The sequence below is a fragment of the Chinchilla lanigera genome, unplaced genomic scaffold, assembly GCF_000276665.1.
Source record: "Chinchilla lanigera isolate Chin_1 unplaced genomic scaffold, ChiLan1.0 scaffold00074, whole genome shotgun sequence".
Lineage (NCBI taxonomy): Eukaryota > Metazoa > Chordata > Mammalia > Rodentia > Chinchillidae > Chinchilla > Chinchilla lanigera.
The window spans coordinates 10191747-10204729 of NW_004955475.1; the positions used below are offsets into that span (position 1 = coordinate 10191747).

The 12983-nt window shown below is 36.6% G+C and overlaps 1 protein-coding gene across 1 annotated transcript in view; it reads right to left on the reverse strand.

Annotated features, from left to right (window-relative positions):
- Tex11 (testis expressed 11) overlaps positions 1-12983 on the reverse strand; it is a gene marked incomplete at its 5' end in the record, with an annotated part of 374380 nt that overhangs the window by 134039 nt on the left and 227358 nt on the right. The window contains 4 exon segments of the mRNA XM_005401706.1: positions 608-648; positions 7669-7724; positions 8754-8840; positions 11913-11921. Of these exon segments, the coding sequence (XP_005401763.1) occupies positions 608-648; positions 7669-7724; positions 8754-8840; positions 11913-11921 (193 nt within the window).

Here is a 12983-nt window from a genome sequence, read left to right on the forward strand (position 1 = left end):
TAGAAAGATACATGGATACCTTCAAAAGAACAGAGCAAAACATTCAAATTTGACTCAGAAAGTATAAAAACTCAACAGGATCCAGAACATTTTTATCTGGCCTAATCCTTTTTAACTTTCAACTTGCAGTTCAGGATTAATGGTGATCAGAGAGAAAAGAAGGAAAGGAGGGAGGAAAGAAGGGAAATCTCCACAAAACAAAATGGAATAAAAACAGAACTGGCTGGGTGCGGCAGTACACACCTGTAATCTCAGCACTTGGGAGGCCCAGGCAGGAGGCTTAGCACAAGTTCGAGGCCAGCCTGGGCTACAGACTTAGTTCATGTCCAGCCTGAACTACATAGTGAGACCCTGTCTCAAAAAATCGAAGAACAAAACCAAACCAAACCAGAACTAAAGTCACATTTGGAGATGAATGGTAGTGATGGAAAGCTTTTCTTTGCTTGTGAATAAAGAAACCATAACAGACTCCTGTGGTAAATGTTAATAAGGGGCATGAAGCTTAACTCAAATGTAAGGATAGAGTCAGTGTGCTCAAGGTACCTGGGGAATTAAACGGAGCATAGAGGCAAGATTACAGGCTGAAAATAACTAATGAGACATTTACCTGTGTTCAACCATGTCAAAAGTTGATCCATTTTTTTCTTTCTGAAAAACAAAGAAGAAAGTTTTCAATTGTTCTAAACTTCGACTATAGAAGTGAGTTAAGAAGACATTATTTGCACCTGGAAACTAGGCTAGAAAATGGTAAAGTGCGCAGTTTGATGTTCAGGACTCCCATCTATTATTTCAACATTCTTTCCCCCTGCTAGAAGGTACAATTACACATGCACAATGACCTCATTTTCTTCTCTCTTCTTCTTTTACACTTATTTTCGGCAATGGATTCAAATGACTATAAGGTTTTATATTATAAATATATATTTTTAAAAGGGGTTATTAGAACACTTGTTCAAAATGAAATGGTATACAAGTATAACGTAAAAGCAAAGACAGGGCTGGGGGAGTAGCACAGTGGTAGAGCACTTGCCTAGCATGCGGGAGGCCCTGGGTTCCATCTCCAGAGCTGGAAATAAATGGTGGAAGTAGAGAGCTCCAATTGAGCAAGAGGTGGATGAAAGCCTGCAGCATCAGCTTCCTGGAAGTGCCTGAGGCATTGCCATCAAATCTCCAGAATTCTAAGGAATGCCATTAAAAAAACATTTCATACAAAACCCACATTTTACAGACCGAGGCTTCAGACCTGGTGATGAGGGGTACTTTGTTCAAGGCGATGAACTCGTGAAAAAGTCAGTTCTATATCCTGATTGATCTCAGGCTAACTTCTTTAAAGGGTATTTGAATTTTGAAAGAGATCTCCTGGTTTCCAGCTCTGGTTGTAGGGAAACTGAAAGCTGTCACTCTGCCCTAACAGTAAAAAGCTGGCTAGACAGAAAAGTCAGCAACTCTTGCATTCATAGAAACAGTGATGAAAAGGCAAACCACTGCTTCTAAGATTGGAGAGACAGACAGGTGAATATGGGAAGTCACGGCTTACTACAGTGTAAACCTCCATGGAACCCATGCTGGGGAAAGAAAATCTGAACTGTACTTGACAGATCACTGGAGGCTTAGTCTGGAGAAGTTTGAGTTAGAAACTCCAAGGGGACCCAGTCAGAAGGGAGCTTCCACAGTTTTGTGAGTTTTACTTCCAGTAATTAATTTTTTCAATTTTTATTTTTTATTAGTACATGTTTACACTACATAATGATTACATTCTGCATGGGGAATGGGTACATGTAAGTAACACATCTCAATTAACCCTCCCCTTTCTCCACCCTCCCTCCACCTCTTGGTCCTCTTCACTTTGCAAAAGATCTATCTCCCTATCGTCTATTATCTATCTTTTATTTTGCTGTTTATTTATATTTTGAGTTTCTCACATAAGAGCGATTATGTGATATTTAAGCTTGTGAGGCTGATTTATTTCACTTAGTATTATGGTCTCAAGTGCATCCATTTTTTTTACAAATGATTCAACTTTATCATTATTTATGGAACAGTAGTACTCTATCGTGTATAAATGCCACATTTTATTTATTTATCTGTTGATGAACATATAGTCTGCTTCCAAGCTTTACCTACTATGAATTGTGCAGCTATAAACATGGGTATGCATGTGTCACTGTAATATGATATTTTTAACTCTTTCAAAATATAAAAACAATTAATTTATTGTTTCTAATTGCATTGATTTCAGTCCTTTCCTTTTTTGGTAAGATTAGCTAAGGGTTTATCTATCTTGTTTATTCTTTCAAAGAACCACCTCTTTTATTCATTGGTTCTTTATAATGTTATTTTAGTTTAAATTTCATTAGTTTCAGCCGGGCATGGTGGCACATACCTGTAATCCCAGCACTCAGGAGGCTGAGGCAGGAGGATCATTGCTAGTTCGAGGCCAGCCTGAGCTACAAAGTGAGTTCAAGACCAGCCTGAACTGCATAGTGAGACCCTGTCTCAAAACGATAAATAAATAAATAAATAAATAAAAAATAAATAAATAAATAAATAAATATCATTAGTTTCTACTCTGATATTTATAATTTTGTTTTATCACACAAATGTAGTTTCTACTCTGATCTTTATAATTTTGTTTTATCACACAAATATTTCTTTTGTATTATTATTGAGTTTATTGGTACAATTTAGATATACATAATAATCACATTCATCATAGAAAATTCTTACCTGTACATGATATATCTTAATTCCTCTTTTTAAAATTTCTCTACCCTGTTTTTAACACTTCTTCTCCTGCTTATTTACAAATCTTTGTTTCATTCTATACTTCTTTTCTCATTTTCTCTTTTCCTTTCTTTCTTTTCCCTTTCTACTTCCCTAGTTCTCCTTTCCTTTTGAACAATTTCTTCCTATTTCACAATAGCTATTACATCTTGGTTCTTATTTATACTTCCAATTTCTCAACTACAATAACAATGTGATATTTACACATCAGTCCAATTTATTTCACTTAAGAGTATGGTCTCAAGGTCCATTCATTTAACTAAAAATGTCTCAAGTTTATGCTTCTTTACGGCTGAGTAATACTCCATTGCATAAAAACAAACCCACATCTTTTTTATTTATTCATAAGTTAATGGGCATTTGGGTTGTTTCCAAGATTTAGCTATAACAAACTGTGCTGCTATAAACATGGATATGTATATACCACTGTGGTGTGATGCTTTAAATTATTTTGGGAATATATTAAGAAGGAGAGTAACTGGGTCAAATAGGACCTCTAGTCCTAGTTTTCTGAGGAATCTCCACACTGATTTCCACACTGTTGCACCAGTGTACATTCCCACCAACAGTGGAGAAGATTTATTTTTTTCTCACATCCCCACCAGCATTTGTTATTGGTTGATTTTGTGATAATAGCCATTCTTTCTGGAGTGAGATGGAATCTCAGTGTTGTTTTAGTTTGTGTCTCTTGAATGATCAGTGATGTTAGACATATTTTCCTATATTTATTTGCTGTTTGTACTTCTTTAACTGAAAAGTATATATTAATCTCAGATGTCCATTTTTGGATTGGGTCTTTAAAATTGGGGCATCTAATTTTTTAAATTCTTTAATTTCTAGATATTATTCTTTTGTCTGGGTAACAACTAGCTAAAATTTTTTACCACCCTGTGGGCTGTCTTTTCACTCTGTTGGTGGTTTACTTTGCTGGGAAAAAGCTTAATAACATGACATCCCAGTTGTTTCTTCTTTGTAGTATTTCCCATGCAGTCTGGGTTTTGTTCAAGTCTTTGCCTACACCTAAGTCTTCAAGAGTTCCACCTATTTTATATTCCAGCAGATTTAGTGTTTCCACTTTAATATTTAGATATTTGATCCATTTCGATTTTAGTTTAGTGCATCATGATAGACATGTTTTAGTCATTGGCATGTGGAGAGCCAGTTTTTCCAGCACCATTTAGTAAAGAGGCTATCTTTCTTCCAGCGAAGGTGTTTGGACCCTTTGTCACAGATAAGGTGGCTGAGTATGTCTGGAGTTATTTCTTTATCTTCTAATCTGTTCCATTGATCCATAGTTCTTTTTTGTCAGTACCATGCTTTTTTTTTAATTTTAAAGAGAAAAAAAAACTAACAAAACAACAATGAAGACAAAAACAAAAATGACACAAAACAACAAAAATGATACATGACCTCAAAACAAAATGATAGGAATTAACAATGGAAGGCGCTGCGTTGGATTTCTTCACCAGTTCCAGCCTGCTGTGAAGGAGTCACTTGCAGAACAACACCCCACGCTGTTTCTGTAGTTTACAGTCTCTGTGGGCTTCTCTTGGGACTAGCGCTTCCGGCCCAGTGCACTGTTTTTCCCTGGAACTGCCGGCTCTCTGGGCCTCATCTTCTCTCCTGGGGTGTTGGTCTTGTCCAGAATCAGGTCAGGTGGTTGGTCAGTGCTCCTGCTGCCCCTCGCTGAGGGTAAACAAAATGCAGAGTGGGCTTGGAGTTGGTAGGTAGCCACTGCCAGGGCGTGGAATCCACTCAGAGTTGGCTCGGAACATCACAAAGGTAGCTTCTCCCCACTGTGCATATGAGGGCAGGGAGTATGTGGGACTCTCTGTACCTTCCTCTCCACTTTGCTGTGAACTTAAACTGCTTTAAAAATACCTCAAATAAAAAAATAAATTAAACAAAAATTCAGCAGAATAAAAGCCTGTTTTATGAAACAGTAGAATAAATATGGAAAGTACTGACAAGCTCAATTAAGGAAATTTACAGGAAATGGGTAGGTTACACTGGTCTTTTCCAAAAGGAGTCTAGCATTATTTAATTAAGACTACTTCAGGAAAAGTAACAGTCTTCTCAGGGATAAATCTTGAAAGTCTTAAAAGTTTATGTAAAGTAACTTCTTACAGTAAATTTCAGTAATTTGAATTTGCACTGGGTTAAAGTTCATGTCTTTACTGAGTGACTCCATATAAAATAAGGAGAGGAAGAGGGGTTAAAGAAAGGAGAGGGAAATGAAAAAAAAGAGGAACTAAGATCTAGCACATACAGGTACAAACTCCCTATCATGAATGTGATCATTATGTGTATCTAAACTGTACCAACAAACAATGTAAAAATTTAGAAAAGGTCCATTAATGCAAATAAATAGTACAAATAAAAATAAGGACATGGAGAAGGATATACATTCTATTTAAGAGACAAATCAAACTGGGCAATCCTGTAATCCTAGCTGTGGCATGAGGGCTGAGGCAGAGGATCACTATGACTTTGAGGCCAGCCTGGGCTACACAGTGAGTTCAAGACCAGCCTGGACTACACAGCAAGATTCTGTCTCAGAAAAGCCAAAAGAGGAGGAACTGAGGGAGAGGGAAGAAAGAGAGAGAGAGAAAAAGCGCTAATTTAAAAGTAGAATAATTTTAGAACAGAAAAGAAATACAAAAATTACTCACTCAAGCTTTTTAAATTTTACAAATAAAAACTATAGCTGAGAAATTAAAGGCTGCCATTCCCTAAGGTAAACAGGAAGCTGGTGAATTAACTGAAGCTAAAAATTAATTCTCTTGAGGGGAAGGAAAGGAAAAAAGAATTAAGACGTGTTATGTTCATGTACCAACTCCCTGTGAGGAAGGTAATCACTCTGTACTCCAAACACACACTAATAAAAAGTAAAAACTATAAAAAGAAAAATAAATACTTTTCTGGATCCTTCTCATTGAATTACGTCTTACTTTTTTTACAAGTTAGTCTAATTTTTGTTATCTTGAGCTCTGACTTCTACTAGAAATACTGCTACAAGATGTTCTATGTTATTACATCTACTTGAAAACAATGGATATAATTTTGAAAATGTAGAATATATGTTATTAATTCAGACAAGATTCCCTCTGTGACAGCACTGCCAAACTGGTATAAATGATAGAGGTTTGACTATATGCCACAATTACATGGAATATAAAGCACCTTTAAATTCAGTGTTAAAGATGTTATAAAGAATTGACACTCAGTTATTTAAATAAATTGGATGGCAATTACGTTCCAGATACTATCCTAGGTTCCAGAGATATAAACATAAATACAGAGTCCTAGCCTCAGGCAGTTCCTACTCTCTAATAGCTATCAAAGTTTGCTCTCTGGATTTCCTTCTTTAAAAAACAACTTTGTGGTTGAAAATTTCAAAGCTATTCAAATATTAAAAGACAAGTATAAGGGCTGGGGATGTAGCTCCACGGCACAGCGCCTGTCTGGGAAGCATGAGGTCGTGAGTTCGATTCCCGGTACCAGAAAAAAAAAAAAAAGACAAGTATAATAAATCCCTAAGTACCTATCATCCAGCTTTCAGAATCAACTTATCATCCATCTTATCTCGTTGATAACTCCACTTATTTTCTTCTCATATTATTCTGAAGCAAATTCCAGACATCACATCATTTCAGCCATATATATTTCAAGCATGCATCTCTAAAATATGAGGAATCTCTTATTTGAAAATATAACCATGCTACCATCGTAATTAATTTCTTAATACCAAACATTTGGTAGGCACATTTCCTACTGCCTAACATCTTTTGTTGTTTGTGTTCCATGCTAATTGATTCATAAAGCTTGTAAAGAAATGGCAAATCTTATGGTATGTGCTTGGGTAAAATTCGTATTACAATGAAGCACATTATAAGTCCCATGGTATCTCAATCATAGATATATGCTAAAAATTTAGATTAAAACATATATTGCCTCTAGTTGAAAACAGAAAAAGCAGTAAAGATACACTATTACAGAGTTCCTGTTCAAGGAGAGGATGCAGAGATGGGTGGTATTTCTAAAAGTTATCCCTAATCAAGACCTTGAATGAAATTTTCTTTCCAATCTTTGAGAAGTAGTATTATGAATGAAAAATTGTTGACCAAATTCTTCCATGGATTATTCGATTTTTTTTTTTTTTTTTTTGAGACAGGGTCTCGCTATGCAGTTCAGGCTGGCCTTGAGTTCACTTTGTAGCCCAGGTTGGTCTCGAACTCACAACGATCCTCCTGCCTCAGCCTCCCGAGTGCTGGGATTACAGACGTGCACCACCACACCCGGCTGGATTATTAGATTCTTGATAGTTATTATCTATCACAGAAACTGTGAACAGAAACATTGGAATACTCTTAGCTGAGCTGAATAGAATCAGAATCAACAAGCTATCCAGGTTATAGGTCAACAAGCTTCTGTGGAAGAACTATGCCTGTATTTGTGCCTACTGGTAAGGAAGGGAAAAACAAATGCAATATTATAATGAGACCATATGTAACATTATCGAGGATTTCATTAAATGACTAGCACCCTGTTTTACCTGTATTAACTTAGGCTCTGGTTTCTCTTCAGATCACATAAGTCTTTTGCCTTTTGTATTTATTAAATCCCTGGGTGATCATAGAACCCCCATGAGATCTATACTATTATTATTTTCTTTTTACAAATAGAGAAATGGAAGCCAAGAAATATTAAGAAACTTGCCCAAGGTTACATACCTAATACACAGCAGAGCTGGGATAGGAACACAGGAAGACGGTCCTAAAACCTGGATTAATACATCTCTCATCTCTCACCACGCATAAAGCTTCTATTAAAAGTTGCTACAAAGTTTCTAGTGGTGAATTTATTTTTGTTGAAATAACTTACTTATTTTCAAATTCCAACATTTGAGAAACTGTTAGAAGAACAAGATGAAACAGACACTTGTGTAATAAAATAATATATAAAGTGATTCTTAGGAAGAAATACTTAAGAATATATATGAAGTTATTAACTGTACTATCGCAGGAGGCAGAACTGAGAAAAGACATAGTAAGAAGAGGTCGATCTTACTGTATTCATAGTTCTTTGTGTCACTTAATGATTGCAATGAAAACACAGTAGTATTGTGATTTTTTTTAATTTTAAAGAGAATAATAACAAAAACAATAAAATGAAACAGAATTTTAAAGCAAGAGGATAGGAAATTAATAATAGTTATTATATTGCATATTGTTGTCCTCAAAGTAGTTGCCCAATAAAATAATTTTCAAATAAAAATGTTGTCTATAAAAATTTAATAAATGGTTTCACAGTTTGCAGCACTGCTAACATCATCTGCTAGAACATCTGATACTGTGTACACATTTTTAAATTTTTCTTTCTGTAAAGGAACCTGGAACTGGTCCTTGGATCCCACATAAGATAGGATCACTATACTTTGAAGGGATCTGGAAATATAATGACAAATTGACAAAATGAAGTACAGTAACAGGCAGTTTCGAGCCTGAAAATGTTTTAAAAATACCTTCTGTCTTAAACGATCCAAAATACTTACCTGAATGAAGGTATGCAAGTATCTCAACTCCTTTTGGCTTTTATTTTTGTGACACCATTTCCCTTTGGAAGCACTGTATGAAGTGTAATTAACTTACAGGAAAACATTTCTAGAATACTTTTGCCTTCTCATTTTTTCACTAGCATTTTCTCAGTCACAACATTAGTAGTTGTCATGTACCAACCCCACAAATTTCTCACAACTTTCTCTTTCACTATTTTATATAGAAGTTCCCTTTTGACAAAACTTTTACCATCCTAGAGAGAAGGGCGAAGATCAGATTCAACTTCTTTTTTTAAAACTTTGAGCAGCTGGGTAAACAGTTATTGACCTCACCAGCACTATTTTGGCAGGTTACAGATCAAGAGTAAGGTGAATAGAGAACGTCCTTTCGACAGAACAGTAAGTGGGTCACTTACTTTAAAGCTACAAGTACTTGTGTTTCTTCTGAATGTTGAGTGAAATATTCCAGAGCTCTTCCTGCCACAATTTGTTGTCCATTCTAAAAAAAACCAAATTAATATGTTAAAGTACATCTTCAAGTGGTACCTATTAAGTTATCTATATTCATGCCTACTAAGACAAGAAAAAAATCTGAACACATTCATTTGCATTCTCAAAAGAGCTACTGCAAGCCAGTAGAATGAAGACAAAATTTAGGTTCACATTAACCCCAGAAACCCACAAACACTCATAGCTTTGCTAACACTGCCTTAAATCTACTTGGACTAATTTTATGGTTCTCTTTATTCCTGTGTTTTAGCAGGAACAGAGAGAATTCCAGACAGTCAGATCACCTTCATTTCTAGCACGCTAATTTCCAACAGGCTCTGAACAGATCCTCTTCTGTCCTTTTCCCATCTCTTCCTAATTACCCCAATCCTCCCACAATTTCCTCTGGTATTCAGCCCACTATTAGCAAAATCTCCTCCACAAGCAACCTCTTCTTTGAAAGTCCCCTCCCCATTATTGCTGTAATGCAGTGATGGCAAACCTTTTAGCTTCCAAAGGTAAGACACAAACCCCTGTGGCACATGTGCTATAGGTTTGCTACCATTGCACCAATGAAAATGTATGCCTCTGCCAACATTACTGCTTCCACTGAGGCCTCTCAAGTGGATTTCTTTTTTGGTACCTGGAATCGAACTCAGGACCTTGTGCTTTCCAAGTAAATCGCTGTGTCACTGAGCTGTTCCCCAGCCCTCAAGTGGATTTTTTGCTCTCATTTCCCTTCTACCCCGAGGCAATACCTTTCTTGCTTTTCACTGCCATTTAAGAATTATTATCCATGCTCCTTTCCTGAAGCTCCCAACTTTGAATTTCTTGTCATTAGACTGTGTCACACACTACTCCTCTTTGTTGCTGTGGTCAATCAGCTCTAAAGCCACTTCTTCTCATGTCTTGATTATTTAATTATTGCTAAGGTTTTTCTTTTTGTCCCTAGACCACCTGTCTTAGTTTTTGTCATTTTCAACATGTAAGCATATATTCCTTTCAACATCTTAGCCTCTTAGTGAATTCCACTCTGCCAAGAATCTTAGGCATTCATTCTCACAGTTCCTCACAAGATCTGGTCATTGCCGGTAACTGCAACCCTTCAGTCAGGGCTGGGCATAGGGTGAGCCAGGTAAGGAGAGAAGCACCTAGGGTACAAAATTTAAGGAAGCACTCACTCTTTGGATTGTACAAAGTACTAAGTCTGCACTCGCAGGACCCTGAAAGGGAGGACCTCCTTAATGGTGCTCTCTAGGAGCCCCATTCTGTCACCCTAGTGCCTCACCTAGGTTCCAGCCTCACGTGAGTTTTTGACCACTTTCTGACCACTGCCTCTTACCCTCCCCCACCTCCAGCACCCTGACTAACAACCCTTCAGCCACAGTCCTGCCTTTAACTCTGCATTGTGCCTCACATTTTTAACATCATCCTTTGCACCCAGTTTAAAGTCGAGAGAGATTAACAATCACAATCTCTTATTCCTGAATGCTCTTGCCCCTCTTTTGATTCATTGCATTCATGCAGCAAAAACAGAAGTCTGGTTAAATCCAGCGTTCTATGGGGCCTGGATCCATTAGGCAGAGTAAAAGCCATACAACTATCTTCCTTACTTAAGAATGTCAAAAATTGATCCTTCACGCCCCTGGCCAGTAGATCACACTTCTTTGGTCATTCACTTTCCTGCTTTCTTGGCTGAGCAGTTTATAGTTTATCAAAGCCCCAGTATGTTTTCTCCTAAGGTCATGACTGAGAGAGGAAAAAAAGAGGAAGCAGCAAAGGAGAACAAAATGTAGGAAATAGGAAGTAAACAAGGATAATATAGATATGCCCAACGCCAATTATATTTCAAAGAGAAAAGAATGGTCATCTGTATTGACTAATATTGATAGGTAAAATACAATAAGGACTGAGATTCAAGCATTCCAATTTACAATGTCAAGATCATCGGGGACCTTGACAAAAAGAATTTTGGTAAAGCTTGACAAATGCTCAGGAGATATGGAGGAAAGGAATTAGAGACAATAAGTACAGATGACATTTTAGAAGAGTTTTGCTACAAATGGAAGAAAAGCAATTGGGCAGTAGCTGGGAGGAGAAGGCGGGTCAAGAGGATTTTGTTGTTGTTGTTTTTGTTTGGTTAAGATGGGATAATTGAGTATGTTTATATGCTGACAGGACGGAAGCAAATAAGACAACAAAAAATTGACAAGATGAGAGAGAAGAAAGTCAAGAGGTGAAGGAAACAAGTGTTTAAATTGTAGAAACCACCTTAGGAAAGAACACAGAGAGTTCACCCATGACAGGGCTTGAGAAGGTAGAATGTACAGTGTAACTGCTTGTGGTGGGACTCTGGAAGTTCTCTTCCTGACTATTTCCGTTTTCAGAAACTAAACTGTACACATTATCTCTCGCATATGGGGGGATGAATTTTGTAAGGTGTTTGAAAGAGAAGGTAGCTTATTTTAGAAGGAGAGATGGCAATGTTTTACCTGCTTAGTAGTCTTACTAGCCTTTCTATACTCCTCACATCAAGATTAGATTATTACTGTAGTCTCCCATCCTGTCCTGCCTCTAATTTCTACCTATGTATTTCATAAGGTGCAAAATTATTTTCCCAAAGCACTGCTTTTAAATATATTACCAATAATGTTTTCTTATTGTTGAGAAAATAATCAGCATTGTATAATCAGGTCACAGCATGTCTTCTACTTTACCTTGTATTTTTCTATATAATTATGATAAAAATACAAACCATTGTTACATTAGGTCCAAGATCTAGAATAGTGAAGAAATAAAGTATCTCTCACTCTTAACAAAATACCAAACATGTTCCCTCTTCCGTGTCTTATCATCCCGTTCTTTTAAAACAAAATGTACTTACATATCAAATCACTGCCCTTTCCAAATCTCAATTTAGGTTTCCCTCCATTGTAGAGACAGACTTCCCAAATCAGTTCCAGGTCTTAATGCCCTCTTCCTCCTTCGAGTTTCAGTAATGTTAATATGTATTCAGTTAGTAGGTCTTTATCCTATATATTGTCTTACATCGCTAATGCATGCCTTGTATTCTCAAATTAACTTGTAAGATCTTTGAAGACAGTATTTTTAGCACCTAGACCAATATCTTGCTCAAAGTAGTGGGCAAATGCAATTTGAACAGTATGTACTTTTGTGTTAATAAGTAGGTAGGAGAACACAGGAGAGAAGCAAAACGTTTGGCACATGCAGACACAGGGCATGTTCACGCAGAATGGGAAAGAGGAGGAAATGAAACAAATTCTGCAGCAGGAAGCCTAAAAGCAAATATCTTTTTAAAGGAAGGTTGATAAATTTACATTTGATATAAATAGCAGAAGAGAGCTAGTGAAAGAATTATGGAACTGTAGTTCTGAGTAGAAAATGGTTTCATCTAGGAGAAAGAATCAGAAACTAAAGTAATTTAAATAAGACGATGGACTTCATAGCTTACAAAACGCATTTTCAAACATCTTCTCCGTTAGTTTTCGTAATAGTCCTAAGCATAGGTATTATTTTTGTGGTGCAAATGATAGAATTAGGATTTAACGAAGTTAGGCACTTACTAAGTGGCTGAGCCAGTACTCAAACCCAGACCATGGGCTCTAGAGAGGTTACTATGCTTCTACTACTCCATATATGATTAACACCGAAATCTTGCAAGTAAAAATATGAGTCCAAGTGTTTATTACACTTAAACTAACATTTTGTTATTGTGAACTAACAATGTGCACAGACATTTAAACCATCTTGCTGAAATTGATGAGAAAAGTAAATTTCCAAATAGATACCTATTTATCTAAACGGTCTGGCATTTTAAATCTGACTTTTCCTTTAAAAATAATATTTTGAGCTGGGCGAGCTGGTGCATGCCTGTAATCCCAGTACTTGGGAGGCTGAGGCAGGAGGATCACTGAAAGTTCAAGGCCAGCCTGGGCTACATAGTGAGGTCAGGGTCAGCCCAAACTACACAGCGAGACCCTGTCTTTAAAAAAATAATAATATTTTGATAATTTTATTTTTTATGTTATTGTAAGCACAAATCTCTTTCTCATTTTGTTTCACTTTTCCTTAGCTGCATTACAAAAAAATGAGAAATAAAAGAATTCTGCAACCAAGCTTGGTGTGAAAATGT